At 51.5% G+C, this 18902-nt stretch overlaps 1 protein-coding gene across 2 annotated transcripts; it reads left to right on the top strand.

Moving 5' to 3' along the window:
* Window positions 1–138: 138 nt before the first annotated feature.
* Window positions 139–18103, top strand: Dhx38 (DEAH-box helicase 38). Of its 2 annotated transcripts, none has more exons than XM_034522747.2 (27): window positions 139–283; window positions 2810–3149; window positions 3464–3651; window positions 4252–4356; window positions 5046–5193; window positions 5302–5420; window positions 5572–5648; window positions 6063–6218; window positions 6653–6814; window positions 7003–7110; window positions 7451–7563; window positions 8711–8848; window positions 9205–9391; window positions 9535–9720; window positions 9953–10093; window positions 10424–10534; window positions 10626–10742; window positions 10904–11011; window positions 11381–11493; window positions 12232–12440; window positions 12533–12687; window positions 13059–13214; window positions 13312–13446; window positions 13607–13732; window positions 14244–14339; window positions 16014–16135; window positions 17622–18103. In XM_034522747.2, exons 2-27 carry the CDS (start codon window positions 2827–2829, stop codon window positions 17704–17706), a joined length of 3684 nt encoding a protein of 1227 aa, XP_034378638.1. In that variant the 5' UTR covers window positions 139–283; window positions 2810–2826; the 3' UTR covers window positions 17707–18103. The 2 variants fall into 2 exon arrangements, with proteins under 2 accessions (XP_034378638.1, XP_034378639.1); XM_034522748.2 differs by lacking the exon at window positions 139–283 and adding an exon at window positions 1155–1192 and having other exon boundaries at window positions 17622–17801.
* Window positions 18104–18902: the final 799 nt, after the last annotated feature.

The raw sequence follows: 18902 nt of genomic DNA, 5'->3' as shown, positions 1-18902 counted from the left end.
TACGCCAAACGCGATTGGTCGCAAGGAGACTCTGAGCCCAGAGGAAGACACTGAAGCTCGGAAGGCCTATTCTCGTTGTTGCGCTTTGGCGTCCCGGAAACTTCGATTTCTGGGCTGCTCTCGATGGTATTTTTGGACGGCTAGAGGGCCCTGCGCAGGGCATTATGGGACAACGATGGCCGCTTTCAAACAGCGGAATTTGCCTTTTTGAGACCATCTGATCGAGCGGTGGCCGCGCTGGCGTCCCTAGATCTGGGACAGAAGGCCTCGAGAGTCGTGCTTGGTGAGATGAGTGTCTCCTTCTCTTTCCAGATCCGTCCTTCGGCAGCCTTGGCGGCTCCAGGCGGCCAGTGTCGGCTCGCGGCTTATGTTTGGGCCCTGATTTCAGAGTTTCTCTAGTCCTTGTTACCCAAGTTTCTCTATTCACTTGAGCCTTCTCCGGACTTTGTCCTTATTCTGGTCTCATCCCGGAGTTTGGGAGATCCAGAGATCCTCCCTGTTCCTTGTTTAGGACGGTACCCGAACCTGTTACCGGGAACTTGGAGAGCCTGGGTAGGGCTCCTGGTGCCTTTCCTCCTTTCTCATAGAATGGTCTCCACTAGATCTGACGGGTAATCTGTAAGTAGAATGTTAACCCCCAAGAGGGTAGGAAGTTTGTTTTTCCTTTTTCGATATTGTTGAGAATAGTAAGTGGCTTAAAGATACATGCAGTAAGCAGTTGCTGACCTGAGAAGTCCCTTGTGGCTTCTTTGCCACTGATCTTTCTCCATAATCTAGCCATGGAACTCTTTATTTGCTCTTTTGAGCAGCTAATTAAGTTCTTCCTTGTCCTGTGTTGTGAATACCTTCTTCCTGTCCAGAGAAATGTCTGACTTCTTGTTCCCTTTTAATAAGTGATATTTAATCAGATCTTTATTTTGCCACTTATTGGGCTATAGCAGTTAGGAGACTCTGCTTGTGTACAAATGACATTTTAGGACATGCGTCATTGTTCAGGTAACTGCTGAGAGCCTGAGTATCTCAGCCTTCCTGTCAAGATTTCCTCATATGCATACAGATGCCACTTTTTCTCTTCTGCCTGATGAAACTGCAAATGAAACTCTTGCTTCTTCATCCACATTGTGTTGCAGCACCCCTTGGTAGAGCTGTGCATGTTAATTAAAACACGGCAAAAGAAGTCTGTATTCCGAAGGTATAGTTCTCATGCTTTATCAACTTAATTGGAGTGAGAATTATTAACTACATGTCCAGCATAGGTTCATGCTTGTGAGTGGGTAGTGTTAAGTTAAGATGAATTTGACAAGTGTGTAGAATATGGATGGTAAAAGCATGTGCTAACTTCTCTGCTCTGTGGAGCTTGTGACTTAAAGGGAATGGGATCGGTGGGTAGGAGAATGCTTATAAAAAATCAGGAGGAGAACTAACTAGTCAGGATACAGGAGCAAAATACCAAGTGTGCAACAGTCACATCAGTGTACCAACTATTGATTCTCACGGTGGATTGTGTAAAGCAGAAGTGATTTCTGTTTCACACAGAGAGAACTAATGGCTAACCAAGGCAGCTGCTTACTGTTACAGAAATGGAAAATGCCAAGAGCCTGGAGTTTCTTTCTTTCTTCTTTTTTTTAATGTCTCATTAGAGAAGGGGGATGTGCATTTCATATGAAAAAGGCAAGCATGTTTGATTGGTGTTTGGAGTCGGGGAGCTAATGGGGACTCCTAGAGGTGATTATTTGGGCCTGTAAGTGGGAGAAAGTGTGTTCTGTAGAAGAGTGAGACTATAGGAGAATAAATTAGGAACAAACTGGGAGTGAGAGAGCAAGAGAAGGAGAGAGAGTGAATATGAATGAGTAAATACTTCACTAAATAGCCTAGCTAGTTTGAAACTTACTATGTAGCCTAGGCTAGCTTCCCACTTGCCATCCTCTGGAGCCTCTGTCTCCCACATGCTCAAGACTACAGGTGTATATCATGCCCAGCTCAAGAACCTGGATTTTAATTAGGGTTTCTGACTTAAATCCAGTCCCCACATACTTTTTTTTTTTGTTTTTTTTTTTTTTTTTGTTTTTTTGTTTTTTTGTTTTTTTGTTTTTTTTTTTTTTGTTTTTTCGAGACAGGCTTTCTCTGTGTAGCTCTGGCTGTCCTGGAACTCACTCTGTAGACCAGGCTGGCTTCGAACTCAGAAATCCTCCTGCCTCTGCCTCCCAAGTGCTGGGATTAAAGGTGTGTGCCACCACTGCCCGGCTGGTTTATTCTTATCTAGATGATACTTTCTTGATCCTAGTGTTTGGTCTGTGTGTATGTGTGTGTGTGTGCCTTTTGGTTATGTTGGGGTGGGAACCGGCCAGCTTTTAGAGATTGTCAGTGATTTGGTGAGAAAGTCTTCACAAGTAGCAAGAGGGGCTGGAGAGATGGCTCAGTTGGTGAAGTGCTTTCTTACAAGCATAAGGACCTGATTTTTAGATCCCCAGAACCCATGGAGAATTCATGAGTAGAGGTGCGTATGTGCTAAAGAGGCAGAGTCAAGAAGATCCCAGGAGCTTCCTGGTTAGCCATCTTGGCCAGATTAGTTCCCAATTTAGTGAGAGACTCTGTGTAAGTAAGGGAGCAACTAAGAAAAATACCTGATGTTGGCCTCTGGCTTTGTGTGCACCTGCGTGACAACACACGTACACATACATTAGCTAGTAGAAGATTCTCTGGGCTCAGTATAGGAGGTAGGACAGCCACTTAAATGTACGTGTTATTCTGGGGTACAGTAGAGCTGAGGTTTCTTGTGCCCAGTTCTAACTGTTTGCCTTCCTTCCAGAGAAGTAAGAGCCTGCGATGGAGGACGCTGTTGAGGACGCCTCCATCCATCGCTTGGAAGGCACTAATGTGGACTCTCAGGTTGGTGGTCTTATTTGCAAGACCAAAAGTGCAGCCAGTGAGCAGCACGTCTTCAAAGCCCCTGCTCCCCGCCCTTCATTGCTGGGACTGGACTTACTGGCTTCCCTGAAACGGAGGGAGCGAGAGGAGAAGGATGATGGGGAGGATAAGAAGAAGTCCAGAATCTCTTCTTACAAAGACTGGGAGGAGAGTAAGGATGACCAGAAGGATGCCGAGGAGGAGGGTGATGAGCAGGCTGGCCGAAGTAGTCGGAGAGACAGGTAAGGGAAGAGGGTAAAATTGATGGCCAGAAAATACTAACCCAGATTAACTCAGTTCCTGTGGACATTTAAGAGCTTTATGATTTTACTGTGATTCCGTAATACTGGTGGCAGGTAGGAGTGGTGAAGATGTGTGAGGAAGGCAGCTAAGAAGTGGATGATGGGGTTTAAGTGCTTGGGTTCTAGCCATGTCCAGGCCTTTAGCACCACGGAGATGCAGTGGAGAGGACATATTGCATGTTGGCATGGCCAGAGGTAGAGGGAGATGTTTCCTTCCACGGAGAGCCCTTTCTTCATTGATCTCCCTGTTTCAGGCATTATCGATCTGCTCGGGTAGAGACCCCGTCCCACCCTGGGGGTGTGAGTGAAGAGTTTTGGGAACGCAGTAGGCAGAGAGAGCGGGATCGGAGGGAGCATGGAGTCTATGCCTCATCTAAAGAGGAAAAGGATCGGAAGAAGGAGAAATCCCGGGATCGAGACTATGACCGCAAGAGAGACAGAGGTAGTGTGCCTGCCCCCCTTCCTGGGGTCCATTAGCGTTGACCCAGCAAGCCTTTCCTTTCCTGTCACAAGAACTTTTATAGTGATACTCATTAATTGGACAATTTGGTTTGTATCGTGTGCGCCCCGTGGTTTTGACCCTTTGAGACTAGGATTAGGAAGAAGTTTAAGGAAAGATACCCCGCTTGTAAGTGCAGCTGCTTTGCCTGAGTGTGTGGTTCTTGTTTTATTGTGAAAATTGGTGATTAAGGAAAGGATGGCTACTCTATTGAGGAAACCAGGGTTTACAATAGCTCTGATGAGGGGAGAGGACAGTGTTGTGGGACAAATCGAGGGAGAGTCCCGCATTGGCCTCGCTCAGAATCAGGTCTGCTGTACACAGAACTCCATGGCAGGGATGTAACTGTCCACTTTTGGTTCTTGTTGGAAAGTAGCTGTCATGTGAGTTTTACCCTTTCTGTCCATTGACGTGTGAGTGTGTGAGTCTCAGCCCATGTATCATGGGCGACTGTGAGAGGGGAGGCTTGTGCTTTCTGCCCAGTACACGGGGTGTGTGTTGGCACAAGGGCGTGGTTTAAGCCCTGTGCGACTCTTACAACAGATGAGCGGGACAGAACTAGGCACAGCAGCAGATCAGAACGAGACGGAGGTTCAGAGCGCAGCAGCCGAAGAAATGAACCTGAAAGCCCTCGACACCGGCCGAAAGGTATTGTCTCTCAGCTGTCCTCTGCGGCGGCTGCCAAGGGCTCAGGTGCTTGAAAGGCAGAATGAGGGAGAGCTAGTCAGCTGTGTTGACGGACCGTGAGTCAAAGTCCTAATTCCAAGATGTGGTGGATCAAGGATTTATTGAAAGGGAACTATTAGTTTTAAGATGAAGAAGTTGCAGAGAGACATTGATTCTTTCAGTGTTGTTTTAAACAGTGAAAGCCAGACTATTAAATTCAGTGTCTTTAAACTTCGTTAGCCGTGTCTTATCTGTAACAAGTAAGAACAAGGTCATGAAACGGGTGTGAGTTGTGCCTGTCCAAATGCTCACCTGCTGAGGACACTGCTGCTGAGCCTCTTGAGCTGAGTTGATTTCCCCGGATCCACATGATGGAAGGAGAACCAACTCCTGAGAGTTGTCGTCTGACCTCCACGTACATGCTGTGGCATGTGCATGCACACACACACACACACACACACACACACACACACAGAGTTAGATAAATAGAGGTAATTAAGAATAAGCTGGGAAAGTAGATATGGTAGGTTATACCTGTAATCCCAGCACATTGGGAGCTGAGGCAGGAGAATTGTAAATCTGAGGCCAGTGTCAGCTACATAGAGATATACTGTCTAAAGTCATGTCTCATTGACATTGGGTGTTTACTGTGGATGTCTCTGTGCCTCCAGATGCGGCCACCCCTTCAAGGTCCACCTGGGAGGAGGAGGACAGTGGCTATGGCTCTTCAAAGCGCTCTCAGTGGGAAACGCCCTCCCCAACACCTTCCTATCGGGACTCTGAGCGGAGTCATCGGCCGTCCACTCGAGATCGAGACAGGTGATGGGTGGATGAGACAGCCAGTAGGAGAGGGATGTGGGCAGGGAGTGTTGTTGGCAGCTGGGGACACAGTTCAGCTCAGTGACAGCTGATCTTGATGGTTCCTAGGTCTGTGAGGAGCAAGTCCTCAGATGACACACCTCTGCCGACCCCCTCCTATAAGTACAACGAGTGGGCCGATGATAGAAGACACTTGGGGTCCACCCCACGACTGTCCAGGGGCCGAGGTAAGGCCTGGGGGCAGGAGGTAGAAAGACAGTTTGGCTGGCCCAGGCGGGGCTGAGCAGAGGCTGTCCTTAAGGAGCCGTGCAGCTCCCGTTGTCCTCAGAGGTCACCTGGAGGAGGATGGCCTGACCTCTGCCGTCTGCTTTCCTTCAGGAAGACGTGAGGATGGTGAAGAAGGGATTGCATTTGACACAGAGGAGGAGCGGCAGCAGTGGGAGGATGACCAGAGGGTAAAGGCGACATCTTTGAGTGGGTGGACGGGAGCTGGCAGCTGTCCCTATAGGTGTGGGTGAAAGTTGTTAGAGCCGAGGGCTCGAGGGGCCCTCCAGCAGGGCTGGGCTTTGAGGAAGGTGGTTAATGCTGTCCAGAGCCCTGGAACCTTTTGAGAGATCCAGGTTTGACAGAAGCTTCTGTATTGATGCAGCCAGTCAGACTTGACTATGTGTGCCTCTGTGTGGAACGTGTAAGAAGTGTGGTTGCTGGCTGGCCGTGTGTAAAGTCTCCTGCCCTTCTCTAGTCTCTTGTACTGATCAGGAGGGCTCTTCTGGAGCTCTTGGACTCTTACTAGGTCTTGCTCCTTTTGGGCTGCATGTCCCCGTGGGTGTGACCTGCCCTCTCTTCTCGTGCTTTTCCTGTCTCTGCAGCAAGCAGACCGGGACTGGTACATGATGGACGAGGGCTACGATGAGTTCCACAACCCCCTGGCCTGCTCCTCTGAGGACTACGTGAGGCGGCGGGAGCAGCACCTGCACAAACAGAAACAGAAGCGCATTTCAGCGCAGCGCAGGCAGATCAATGAGGTGAGGCCGCAGGCTTAGAGCAGAGGTGGGGCATGTGGGAGGACTCTCTGTGTGCCACATGATGCCACAACACAGCTGGCTGTTTACAGACAGGACCAGGTCACATATGCCTCTGCAGGACAGGAGTGAGTGGGAAGCTTTGGGTAGCTTAGGGAACCTGGCTCCTGCTTCTCTCTCATGTACTACTCTGTGAGGGTCCTGTCGGGGAGTGGTATGGTGATACTGCCCTGGGTGTGTGGTTTGTGTCTCAGTGGGGTAGGGCTGGTACCCAGCTGCTTCTTGGGACAAAGTACTGCCAGGCCTCAGCTTCCGTGATTTCTGTCTAAGGAGCTGCAGGGTGAGAGTTCCATTATGATTCTGTGGACTTGCTTGTTGACCTTTCAGGGTCACCTCTTAGCTGCAGGCTAAGTGGGGCTCTCCTTGTGTCCCCACAGGATAATGAGCGTTGGGAGACTAACCGAATGCTCACCAGTGGGGTGGTGCATCGGCTGGAGGTGGACGAGGACTTTGAAGAGGACAATGCGGCCAAGGTGCATCTGATGGTGCACAACCTGGTGCCTCCCTTTCTGGATGGACGCATCGTTTTCACCAAGCAGGTAAGGCCTCTGTGGCCAGAGACCTGGAGGCCAGAAAGTGCGGAGGAGGAGGGATGAAGAGAGGATTGGTACAGTCGTGTCGATGCTAGCGGGTAGTGCCTGTTTTAACTAGGGCCCATGTACAACTGGTCCTCTGGTTGGCTTTAGTGACCAGTGAGGAATTTATCTTCCTCCCCTACTTCCTGCAGCCAGAGCCTGTGATCCCAGTGAAGGATGCCACCTCAGACCTGGCCATTATTGCTCGGAAAGGCAGCCAGACGGTCCGCAAGCACAGGGAACAGAAAGAACGGAGAAAGGTTGGTGTTCTGCCATGGGGGCTGAGGCTCTGGGGGGGCTCATCATTCCCGTTGAAAATGTCAATACTGCATACAGCGACTCCTGTTGGCAGTCAGGGGACATACTTGTGTGGATCAAGAGGCAGCCAAGGAGAGTACTGTGTTTTACTCTACTTAGTTAGGCATGGGGCCTGGTGTCGTGTGCTGGAGGCACGAGGCTTGAGATGTGTGGCTTGGTGCTGCCAGCACCTTGTGGGGATTTGCTGTCTGCTGGATCAAGCCTGCCCTCCATCAGAATTGCCTCCACAGCCTACCATCTTGCCAGAGAATGGAGTGACTTAACTCTTGTTGACATCTTCAGGCTCAGCACAAACACTGGGAACTGGCAGGGACCAAACTGGGAGACATAATGGGTGTCAAAAAAGAAGAGGAACCGGATAAAGCTATGACAGAAGATGGGAAAGTGGACTACAGGTGCGTAGCCTCGACAGGGGCAAGTTGGCTCCCGAGGTCGTGGCTTGTGATGGAGTCTTGGCTGTGTTCTGATGCCTTCCTGAGTCTTGTCTTCTGACTTTAACTTTCCCCACTGTCACCACCGTTGATACAGTGATGCTTGTGTGGATTGAGGCTCAGGGAGGTTAAGGAATTTGTGTCAGGGGACCCAGCTAGGAAACAGTGGTCCAGGCGGGGTTTCTTTCCTTGGTCCAGCCAGGAGGACTGGCTTCACAGGCAGTTTGGTAGCGTCTCTGTTCATGGGGTCTGATGCAGCTGTTCTGTCACAGCTTGCCAGAGTCCCTGCATTGGCTAGGTGCTACACTCAAATGTCCCTCTCATTGCTCATCCTCTGGTGATGTGTTCCATGGAACTGTTCTCCGTAGTACCTCTGTGTAAAGTGTCCCAACTATGAGGTTGATATTGCTGGGCAGCCTTTGCTGGTCTCTGGGTAATTAGTCCCTTAGGTTTAGTTGTCAGATGACCAGGGGCACTTAGTGAAATTAGAAATAAATACTTTAAGGAGCTTGGGGCAGATCTGAGGGAGGGAAGGACGGGTGGGGGGGGGGGTCCTTAGGATGTGTGTGCATGTATCGGACACTGATACATGATTGTTACGTAGAACAAGGCACATACAGCGAGCTGTTCTCATAGTTCTCTGACAAGGAGGCCTTTGCACTCTGCAGCCCTATCGAGGGAGGGAGGGAGGAATTCTGATCTGTGCCCTGTACTGTGTAGCTAGGGCTTGGGAGACCCCTATGGCTGTTTGAACCCTTTAAGTCTGGCACTAAAATTGCCCGGGCTCTTCTTTCTAAATTGGTGACCTGCTGGTTGCTTTCAGCCCCTCTTCTGGCCACACTTTGTTTAGGATAGACAGTCTGCCCACCTGAGAGTCTGATGTCTGATCCCTATGCAGCTGTTTGATCAGGGCTCTAGACTGCCTGTTATGGCTGATGGAGTTTTGTGGTATCTGCTCCTTAGGTCTATTTAGATACGGTCTTAGATGGTGTCCAGGAGGTTGGACTGCTTCTTATCACAGTTGTTCACATTCTTGGGAGCAAGGAGAAGGGCAGCTAACTTCAGCATGAGGGACAGCCTGGGAGGTCATGCCTGCCTCTCTGTTTCCTAGGACAGAGCAGAAGTTTGCAGATCACATGAAGGAGAAAAGTGAGGCCAGCAGTGAGTTTGCAAAGAAGAAGTCGATCCTGGAGCAGAGGCAGTACCTGCCCATCTTTGCCGTACAGCAGGAGCTTCTCACCATCATCAGGTAATGTCTCCAGGCCCTGGCCCAGTGCCCTCTGTCCCCTGTCTCCTGTTTGTCATTGCAGCTAATGGCGAAGGGAAATACATTTTCCCCTCATGGGTTGGCTGAGTACATGCTGCGTGCAGTAAGATGACATCACTTCCTTTCGGGGTTCAGGCTCACCTTGACTGTGTCCCTGGCATTTCATGTGGAAACTCCATAAGATGGTGGTTTCTGCTGAAATCCTCTCTGGTCAAGTGTGCTTCTTGGAGAGCTAGACTTTGCCAGAGGCAGCAAGACTTATATGGCTTCTTGGGGAGTTGTCTCAAGATTGGCTTTCCACTCAGGCTGCTCAGTACCTTGCTTGCTCTTCCATGTAGAGACAACAGCATTGTGATCGTGGTCGGGGAGACGGGGAGTGGCAAGACCACTCAGCTGACCCAGTACTTGCATGAAGACGGTTACACGGACTATGGGATGATCGGGTGTACCCAGCCCCGGCGTGTGGCTGCCATGTCGGTGGCCAAGAGAGTCAGTGAAGAGATGGGGGGAAACCTCGGGGAAGAGGTGAGTGGGTGTGAGGTCTGAGCCCTCTTCTGATTGCTTCTGTCATTTGTGTAGGAGGCCGTGGTCTGCTTAAGCCTGACCCCAGTCTACGGGGACCAACAGTGAGTAGTAGCCACTTTCTGAGCTCTGTCTCTGACTCCCAGGTGGGTTATGCCATTCGCTTTGAAGACTGCACTTCTGAAAACACCTTGATCAAATACATGACGGATGGGATCCTGCTCCGCGAGTCCCTCCGGGAGGCTGACCTGGACCACTACAGCGCCATCATCATGGATGAGGCCCATGAGCGCTCCCTCAACACCGACGTGCTCTTTGGGCTGCTCCGGGAGGTAAGGGCTGCGGGTTCCATCTCTTGTGCCGCTAGAGGCTCTGCGCTATTCTTCCTCGACAGCTCCCAGGTCACCTAGTCAGCCTTGCTGGTGTCTTCACACTGACTGTAGTTCCATTGCTCAGTCAGACAAAGCTACCAGTCTGCCAGCTTTGGCGTCTGCTCTGTCTGTGGTGATGAGCTGAGACTGAGGTCCCAAGCCCACAGGAGCCCCTGTTGTCCCCTTCTCTTAGGTTGTGGCTCGACGCTCAGACCTGAAGCTCATTGTCACATCAGCTACTATGGATGCAGAAAAATTTGCTGCCTTCTTTGGGAATGTACCCATCTTCCACATCCCTGGGCGGACTTTCCCTGTTGACATCCTCTTCAGCAAGGTACAGAGGCCTCTGTCCTTTGACAGTCTCTGGTGAAGTCAGCTGGAGGGTGTCCAGAGTTGGCGAAGGTTTAGTGGTGTGAGGCAGATGGGGCAGCTGCAGCTCCAGAGCTCAGGTGGACACAGAGCTGTGTCTGAGGAAAGATTTCTGAAGTAAGGAGTCTGGGATACCAGTTCTAATTGTAGGGGCCTCAGCAGTCGGGCCCACCCTGAGGTTAGCGTCGATGAGTCCAGTGCTGCAGCTCAGACAGGACGAGGCTGTGTGTCGCCTGGGGCTGCTGACCAATGGCGGCGCCCATGTTCCCTTTTCACGGCCCTCTGCTGTGTTCAGACCCCACAGGAAGATTACGTGGAGGCCGCGGTGAAGCAGTCTTTGCAGGTACACCTGTCTGGGGCCCCTGGGGACATCCTTATCTTCATGCCTGGCCAAGAAGACATTGAGGTGCGTGCCTTGGTCACCACTGGGGTGGATGGGTGAACCCTCCACGTGAAGGTTTGGGCTCTGGGGTCTCATGACTCCTTCCTGCGCCTAGGTGACGTCTGACCAGATCGTGGAGCACCTGGAGGAGCTGGAGAATGCGCCTGCCTTGGCTGTGCTGCCCATCTACTCCCAGCTGCCATCTGACCTTCAGGCCAAAATTTTCCAGAAGGTGCGATGCTTCGGTCTGTGTGTCTCTTGGTGTCCCTCAAAGGGGCAAGAGGGGGGATGTTTCTTTCCTAGAAGAGCAGGCATCGGGTGGGCTTTCTCTTGCCTGTTCAGTCTTTCCCTCCCCAACTTACCTTTCCCTTTGCATCTCCTGGTTGGCCCTAGGCTCCAGATGGCGTCCGGAAGTGTATTGTTGCTACCAACATTGCTGAGACGTCTCTGACTGTTGATGGCATCATGTTTGTTATCGACTCTGGCTACTGCAAGTTAAAGGTGAGGGGTGATACAGGAGTCAGGGTTCTGAGACTTCACTCAAAGTGAGCCAGCACAGAGACACTCAGTGCACGGGAGTGGCGGAGGCTTTAGGCTAACATTCAGTCTGCTCTTGCCACTGTCTGGTTCAGCCTGTCCCTGTGGTGGCTTGATGGTATAGATGATTCAAGTACCTGTAGTGGTCACAGGGCTGGTATTGATGGAGAGGCCACTGAGGCTTTCTTGAGTCTCCCGGCTCTAAGTTGACAGTCACCAACATTGCTAAGTCACATCCTCTGTGGTGAACAGTAACTGGGTTCACCTTTGTCTCAAGACTCCTTTCCTCTCTCCTCCCTCCATCCTTAATCCTTCGTTTGTGTCCCCCACTAGGTCTTCAACCCCAGGATCGGCATGGATGCTCTGCAGATTTACCCCATTAGCCAGGCCAATGCCAACCAGAGGTCAGGGAGAGCTGGCCGGACGGGCCCAGGTCAGTGTTTCAGGTAGGAGCCCTGTGCTAGCCTGCCTCTTAGGGCAGTGCAGGAACTACTTACTGACCAGAGCCCAGGTCAGGGAGGGGGCTTGTCGGTGCTGCTGAGGGGAAGGAGCTCCTCGGGGAGCTCTGAGCTCTAGGCAGTTAGTTCTGTAGGAAGGGACCTCAGCAAACAGCAGCGAGGACGGCAGGCTGCCCTTGCTCCACAGGGTGGGCCTGAGTAAAATGCGATGCTTTTTACTTGCCCAATTATTTTTCTCCTGTTTTTATGATTTAAAAAAGAATGCATTCATCAGAAATTCAGAGATACCAAGTGAGTTCCAGGACAGCCAAGGCTAAACAGAGAAACCCTGTCTCGAAAAACCGGAAAAAAAAAAAAAAAAAAAAAAAAAAAAAAAAAAAGAAATTCAGAGATGATGCAGATGTTAGACAGTAAAACCTTACTGTAATTCTAGTCTCAGGCACTTCGGCTTCCACAGGCACTAGGAGGCTCCACAGAAGAGCCAGGGCTAGAGGAAAGGGGCCAGGCAGATTAACTGGGTGGGTCGCCTCCCTGGCTAAGCAGAAAAGTGGGTGGGCCACCTCCCTGCTCGTAGGCTTTGTCAGCTGGTTGGGGTCATACTTGTGTGATTGGAGTGATTTCTGCCGACATTCTGCTGCGTGGTCCCTGAGTGTAGCTCATCCACACGAGAGGCTGGCAGGCCAGCACAGGGCAGGCGCAGCCCAGTCATTGGCTTCTCCCTGGCAGACTCTACACGCAGAGTGCTTACAAGAATGAGCTCCTGACCACCACTGTGCCCGAGATCCAGAGGACCAACCTTGCCAACGTGGTGTTGCTGCTCAAGTCGCTGGGGGTGCAGGACCTGCTGCAGTTCCACTTCATGGACCCCCCGCCAGAGGATAACATGCTCAACTCCATGTATCAGCTCTGGATCCTGGGGGCCCTGGATAACACGGGTGTGTGGCCTGGCCTGCTGGGCTCAGGTGACTGGCACACTCTTCCCCCTGCCCACTGTTCTCTGCAGTTTTGGCTTTGCTCTCCCATGCAGGTGGTCTCACTTCCACGGGGAGGCTGATGGTGGAGTTCCCACTGGACCCGGCTCTCTCCAAGATGCTCATCGTGTCTTGTGACATGGGCTGCAGCTCTGAGATCCTGCTCATCGTCTCCATGCTCTCGGTCCCTGCCATCTTCTACAGGCCCAAGGTAGGGAGGCAATGCTGGCTTCTCTCTCCAAGACGGCTCGAGGGGTCATTGGTGGGGAGGTGGGTCTGTCCTCTGTGTCACGGGCATGGAGTGGAGAGTCTGTCTTTGCTGACTTCTCATAGGCTGGTTAGTGGGAGGTGGGAAGGCTAGGTCAGTGGTCCTCATAGTGTTTTGGAAATTTGCAAGACCATCTTTGATCTTATAGTATGGTTCTGCTTGAGACCTAATGTTTTAGCTTATTTTGTTATAAATGATTTTTATTATGTGTTGTTAGGCATGTTGATGTGTGGGCAGGTATAGCGTGAGACTCCTTGGGATATGCCCTGTGGGTTCAGCCTTCCCATGTTGAAAGTTCCTGTTTCTTTTCCTAGGGCAGAGAGGAGGAGAGCGATCAAATCCGGGAGAAGTTTGCTGTCCCTGAAAGTGATCACCTGACCTACCTGAATGTCTACCTGCAGTGGAAGAACAACAATTACTCCACCATCTGGTGCAATGACCATTTCATCCATGCCAAGGCCATGCGGAAGGTGGGGTGGCAGCCCAGAGGGGTGCGCTCTGGAGATGGGATGGTGTGGGAGAGGGGGGGAGGAGGGCTCCATCCTGTCTTGCCTGTGTCATCTTTAGGTTCGGGAGGTACGAGCCCAGCTCAAGGATATCATGGTGCAGCAGCGGATGAGCCTGGCCTCGTGTGGCACTGACTGGGACATTGTCAGGAAATGTATCTGTGCGGCCTATTTCCACCAGGCAGCCAAGCTCAAGGTGAGCCCGAGCCACAGAGCTTTGGCCTGTCCTCTCTCTTCTTGACGCCTGTGTAGAGTTCTCTAGGTCTGCCTGCTCTGTCAGGCAGCTTTGTAGATCTAGGCTTCCCCTGAGTGTGTCAAGACCACACTGGTGATGTGTCTACTGTGTTCTTCTCCAGGGGATTGGGGAGTATGTGAACATCCGCACAGGGATGCCCTGCCACTTACACCCCACCAGCTCCCTCTTCGGAATGGGTTATACCCCTGACTACATTGTGTATCACGAGCTGGTCATGACCACCAAGGTGAGTCTCGCCCTGGGAGTTCACATAACGGGGTACACATATCCTAGCCGGAGCCTTGTGCAGAGCTCTGGCAGCTTGAGGCACCAGTTTTTACTGCAGGGCCTTTGCTGCTTTTCAGCTCGGGGGGGGGGGGGGGGGGGGGGGGGGGGTTGGGGGTGGGGGGGGGAGGGGGGTGGGGGGAGGTGGAGAGGTTCCTTTGGGAATTATCAAGTCAACAAAGGACTGTGGCCTCAGCCAGAGGAGTGCCCCCTGCTGCCTGCCAGCAAGAGCAGCCCCTGCTAGTGCCTTCAGAGGAGCTTCCAGCATGCGGGCTTTCCTGTTAGATGCTGAGGGTTGTTACTCACACAGGGGAATGTGGGTGGAGAAGGGATGACAATTCTAGTGTCCCTTAGTGACATTTCCCAGCCTTACAGTTTGACCCTTCTCATATGGCTCCTTACCGTGACATCACACTGGGAAGGACATAACTCCCTAGTGACCTCTCCCTCTCCCTCTGCCTCTGTGCCCACAGGAGTACATGCAGTGTGTGACCGCTGTGGATGGGGAGTGGCTGGCAGAGCTGGGCCCCATGTTCTACAGTGTCAAACAGGCAGGCAAGTCTCGGCAGGTAAGGCTCCGGGGCTTCTGGGGAGATACTGTGTACCTGTGGGAAAGATTGCCATTTCACCTGCTGTGTAAGGCTTGTCACCGTCTGATTACACACTCTCTCCAAATGTAAAAACTGTCTGATGGCCTGTGCTCCTCTGGTTGGGTTGGCTGGGCCTTTTTTACTCTTTAAAGTTAGTTGAAAACGTCAACTATTCATAAACTAGACTGTACTCTAAGGAAGCCACTGTAATAACTAACTCTTATCCTCTGTAGTTGACATCAGTCGTTTTCATTTACTTTTTACCCACTTCCTGCTCATCCCTTGTCCTCCCAGAGCATTTTAACGTGTGCCTCCCCAGACCGTTATTTTATCCTTAAGTACTTGATGATGGGTAGGACTTTCGAGACAACATGGCCTCTGTGCCAGTGTCACTCCTAACAGTTAATCTTCCGTGTCACCCGCGTCTCTAGTTCTCATCCAGAGTTTCCCCATTTATCTCTGAGATAACATCTCACAATTGATTTACTTGACTTAGGATGGGATGTCACCGTGATGGCTGTGTGTGTTAATACCTTTGTTCCGGGACAGGACCTGCTTTCTGTCTTTACGACATTGATTTATTGGAGCAATTGTCATCTGTCCCATAGAGTCTTCCACAGCACACACTTGGCCGACTACTTCCTTTAGCAGTGGCTAACTTGCGTCTCTGTCACGTATACTTGAGTAACTAAAGTCCTGGGTGGGTCTGCTCAGCTGTGCTGCGAGCATGCGTGCACATGCTGCAGTTGTGACGATGCTCAGATGCTCACACGCATTGTGGTCCTGGTGGTGTTGGCTCGCCTCTGTGTGCTTCCTTCCACCCATGACTCCACCTTAGGGATTTGGCGTCTACTAATGAGTGACACTTTGCTGTCATTGAGGGGTGTGAAATGTGGCTCTGCTTTTGTGTTCACACTTTTTCACATACTTCTGTCCACACTGAGACAAACACAGTGTCTTTGTGATTTCTGTGTACCTCCTGGTGTGGTCGTGACTTGATTAGAAGCCCGTGTGTCCTGGACTGTGGCTATGGCTCAGTAGTAAACCACTGGCCTGTGTTCAGTCTCCAACATGGCCAGGAGAAAACCATGAAACCTTGACTTGAGGTTGCCTTGACAGTTCTTGGGGTTGCGGAGGCTCTGTGGGTAACATACTTGCTGTGTAAACATAATGACTGAAGTTCAAATCCCCAGCACCCACATAAAAAAGCTGGGAATGACCATGCATGTCTGTAACCCCGTTATTGGGGGTCAGACACAGGTGGGTCCTGGAAGCCTGACCTTCAGCCTAGCTGAAGGTGAGTCTAGGTGAACATCAGGTTCAGTGAGAGCCCCTGTTTCAAGGAATAAGGTGAAGAACCAGCCTGCCCCTGGGGCTTGTGCCTGGCCTCATCTACCCACTCGTGTGCATGTAGACACACACGCACACGCATGCAGACTGTCAGTACTTACCAACTTGTGTTCAGTGCTGAGGGGTGACTGGCTTAGACCAGCTTATCCAGTATCTATCTTGAATATTTTATAAACTCTCCTGAGCTGCACAAGGAAAGGTGCCCTTGATGCTGGGACACAGAGCTACAGAGGCCTGGGTTCTTAGAGCTGGTCCCAAGCACAAGTGGAGCCTCTGAAGTCAGTCCCATCCGCCTTTCTCTAGGAGAATCGTCGTCGGGCTAAAGAGGAGGCCTCTGCCATGGAAGAGGAGATGGCCCTAGCCGAGGAGCAGCTGCGTGCCCGGCGGCAGGAGCAGGAGAAGCGCAGCCCACTGGGCAGTGTCAGGTGAGGCCAGGCAGGTGTTGAGTAGGGGTAAGAAAAGTCAGTTTAGCCAGGCAGTGGTGGCACACACCTTTAATCCCAGCACTTGGGAGGCAGAGGCAGGCGGATTTCTGAGTTCGAGGCCAGCCTGGTCTACAGAGTGAGTTCCAGGACAACCAGGACTACACAGAGAAACCCTGTCTCGAAAAACCAAAAAAAAAAAAAAAAAAAAAAAAAAAAAGTCAGTTTAAAGCAGAGAGTGGTGCAGAGGTGGCATTGTGCCTGGTGGTCGCATGTAGAGGTGGTCATTGGACAACTTGGAGGCAAGGTGTCCACTGCAGTTCTTGGTCATCTTGTAGATTCAGGGCCTGAAGTGGGCTGAATCTTGGTGTGGGTTTTGCAGCTTTATTGTCAGGCAAGGGGGTTGGAAAAATAATGCCAGACAGAAGAGAGCCTTGGGCTTCTGCATCTGTGCTCGTGCACAGCAGGAAGTCAGGCCGAATGTGACAGGGCACAGTCCTCTGTGGGACTGTCCTCACTTCACACACCACCAGCAAGTTTCCTCTTTAGATTTGGGTATTCCCACAGACTTGCTGTGCTTTCTGTTAGGATTCAGGAACCCAGGACAGAGTTCAATTGATAATTCTTATTATGGAAAAAGAACTGGAATCAGCCAAAGGAAGAGGTGTGTAGAAGGCATCCTAAGTGGGAGGATTCCCTTGTCCCTGGGCCATTCCCGGCACATTGGTTTGTAAGAGTGCACACTCACAGGGTTTGCCAGTCACGCACGCTCCAGTGAGCTTTGCTGCTCATAGGCTTTTAACTGAGTTCAATGGCATTGGTGTGGACGGTTGAGTCATTGCCTTGGTGGATGAATGCAGCCTCTGGTCCTCTTCCTGAGCCTGCCCTCCATGGGTTAGGCTGATAGCATCTGGCTCAGAACCTGAGCTCTCAGCATGTGTCCAGTCTCTTTGGCCAGGACATCCAGTTCCAACTCACTCAAGGTGATCATGAGCTGCCAGGAGTGTTCTTTTTGAGTAGCAGAGATGCCCTGATCATTTGGCTAATTCCTCCAGGAACTGGGGACAAAGGCAGGTGCTGTGCTTTGTCACACATTTGAAGTAGGGACCTGATTATGTAGAGGCCACAAAAAGAGTTGTTTAAACATCCACTCTGAATGTTCCTTAAGAGATGTCAGAGTGGATGACTTCCTTTACCAGTCTCTTTGGAGGTGGGGAAGCAAGGGAGGTGGCGTGTGCTGCGGATGGGGTCCTTCACAAGGGAGGAGGCGTGTGCTGCGGATGGGGTCCTTCACAAGGGAGGAGGCGTGTGCTGCGGATGGGGTCCTTCACAAGGGCGGTGGTGTGTGCTGCGGATGGGGTCCTTCACAAGGGAGGAGGCGTGTGCTGCGGATGGGGTCCTTCAGCCTCGAAGCTGCTGTGCATTGGGTCTGCTGGTTCCAGCTCAGGGAGAAGCATGATTTCCTATCTCTTTGTCTCTGTGTGTCCAGGTCCACAAAGATCTACACTCCAGGACGGAAAGAGCAGGGGGAGCCCATGACGCCTCGCCGCACACCAGCCCGCTTTGGCCTGTGAGTGGAGGCTGTTCCAGGGGAAGATGGCAGCCAGTTCTCGGCTCTCCAGCATAGGGTCCCTAAGGACACTGACAAAGGCTTTCATCTTTGTGTTCATCTCTGGGTCATCGAGGCTGGGGCAGTTCCTGCTGAGTCAGGCTCTGCCCCAGGAGGAGGCAGTCCTGATGCAGGGCCAGCAGGAGCCTAGTGCAGAGCGAATAAGAAGCCTGCTTGAGCAGGAAGAGGAGGTGGCTGGACCATCTGTGCACTTAACCTGGCCCCAGGACTCCTGGCAGACGTGCCTCCTTGTGACTGAAACTTTTTAATCCTTGTGTAAAGAATTGAGATAGAGGCAGAGAAACGTGTAATTTGGTCATCACATGGGGTTTGGAAATAAATATATTATTTGTACAATGTGATTGCACTTTAAATCTCCTTTCTCTTTCACAGCTCTCATCTGTGCAGTAGAGACAGGAGAGGCAGGGCCCTTCTTTTGTCCTTGGGTACCTCTTTCTAGAACCCTAGCTCTCGGGGTGGCTTTTATGTGGGCATGAGTGTGTGTGTGTGTGTGTGCACATGGTTGGGTGCTTTTGTGTGTGTGTGTGTGTGCGCGCTCGAATGGCTTGTGGAAGAGGCAGAGGGTGATTGTGGGTGTCTTCTTTAGTTGTGCTCTGCCTCACTTTTTAAGATAGTTTCTCTCACTGAACCTGGAATTCAATTTTGCTCGACTGGCTAGCAAGCCGCTATGTCTGCCCCTCCTGCACAGGTGTAAGATACCATGCCTGGCTTTTTTCCTGGGTGCTGGAGATCTGAACTCAGGTCTTCATTCTTGTGTGGCAAGCTCTTCACTGACTGAGCCCCCTTCTTAGCCACTAGGCAGGGATTCCTAGGGAGAAGCCTTGACTGGGACCCAGCTTAGGTGTAGAGACTTGAGAGAATGGCTCAAGGCATCCAGCACAGGACAGGCCACGCTCTGGGAACAGCAGCTGTTCCTGAGGCTGAGAGCCGATGGTGAGGCCGTGTGACTTATATAATGGGAGGGAGGGGAGCAGGGGCTGGTTTAGCCTTCCCAGGGGTGGGGCGTTGCAGGGTGGGAGGGAGTGGGGTAGCTTCTTTAAGACATGCATGCTATCTAGAGACTTCCAGCTGCTTGTTTGGAAACCTAATCTTGGCCCTGGGTGAGAAGGCTAAGAGAGGGTATCTAGATGACCCAGAGAA

The sequence above is a fragment of the Arvicanthis niloticus genome, chromosome 18 (genome assembly GCF_011762505.2).
Source record: "Arvicanthis niloticus isolate mArvNil1 chromosome 18, mArvNil1.pat.X, whole genome shotgun sequence".
Taxonomy (NCBI): Eukaryota; Metazoa; Chordata; class Mammalia; order Rodentia; family Muridae; genus Arvicanthis; species Arvicanthis niloticus.
The sequence above is the reverse complement of the archived record's forward strand: the minus strand, read 5'-3'. Positions and strand labels throughout refer to the sequence as shown.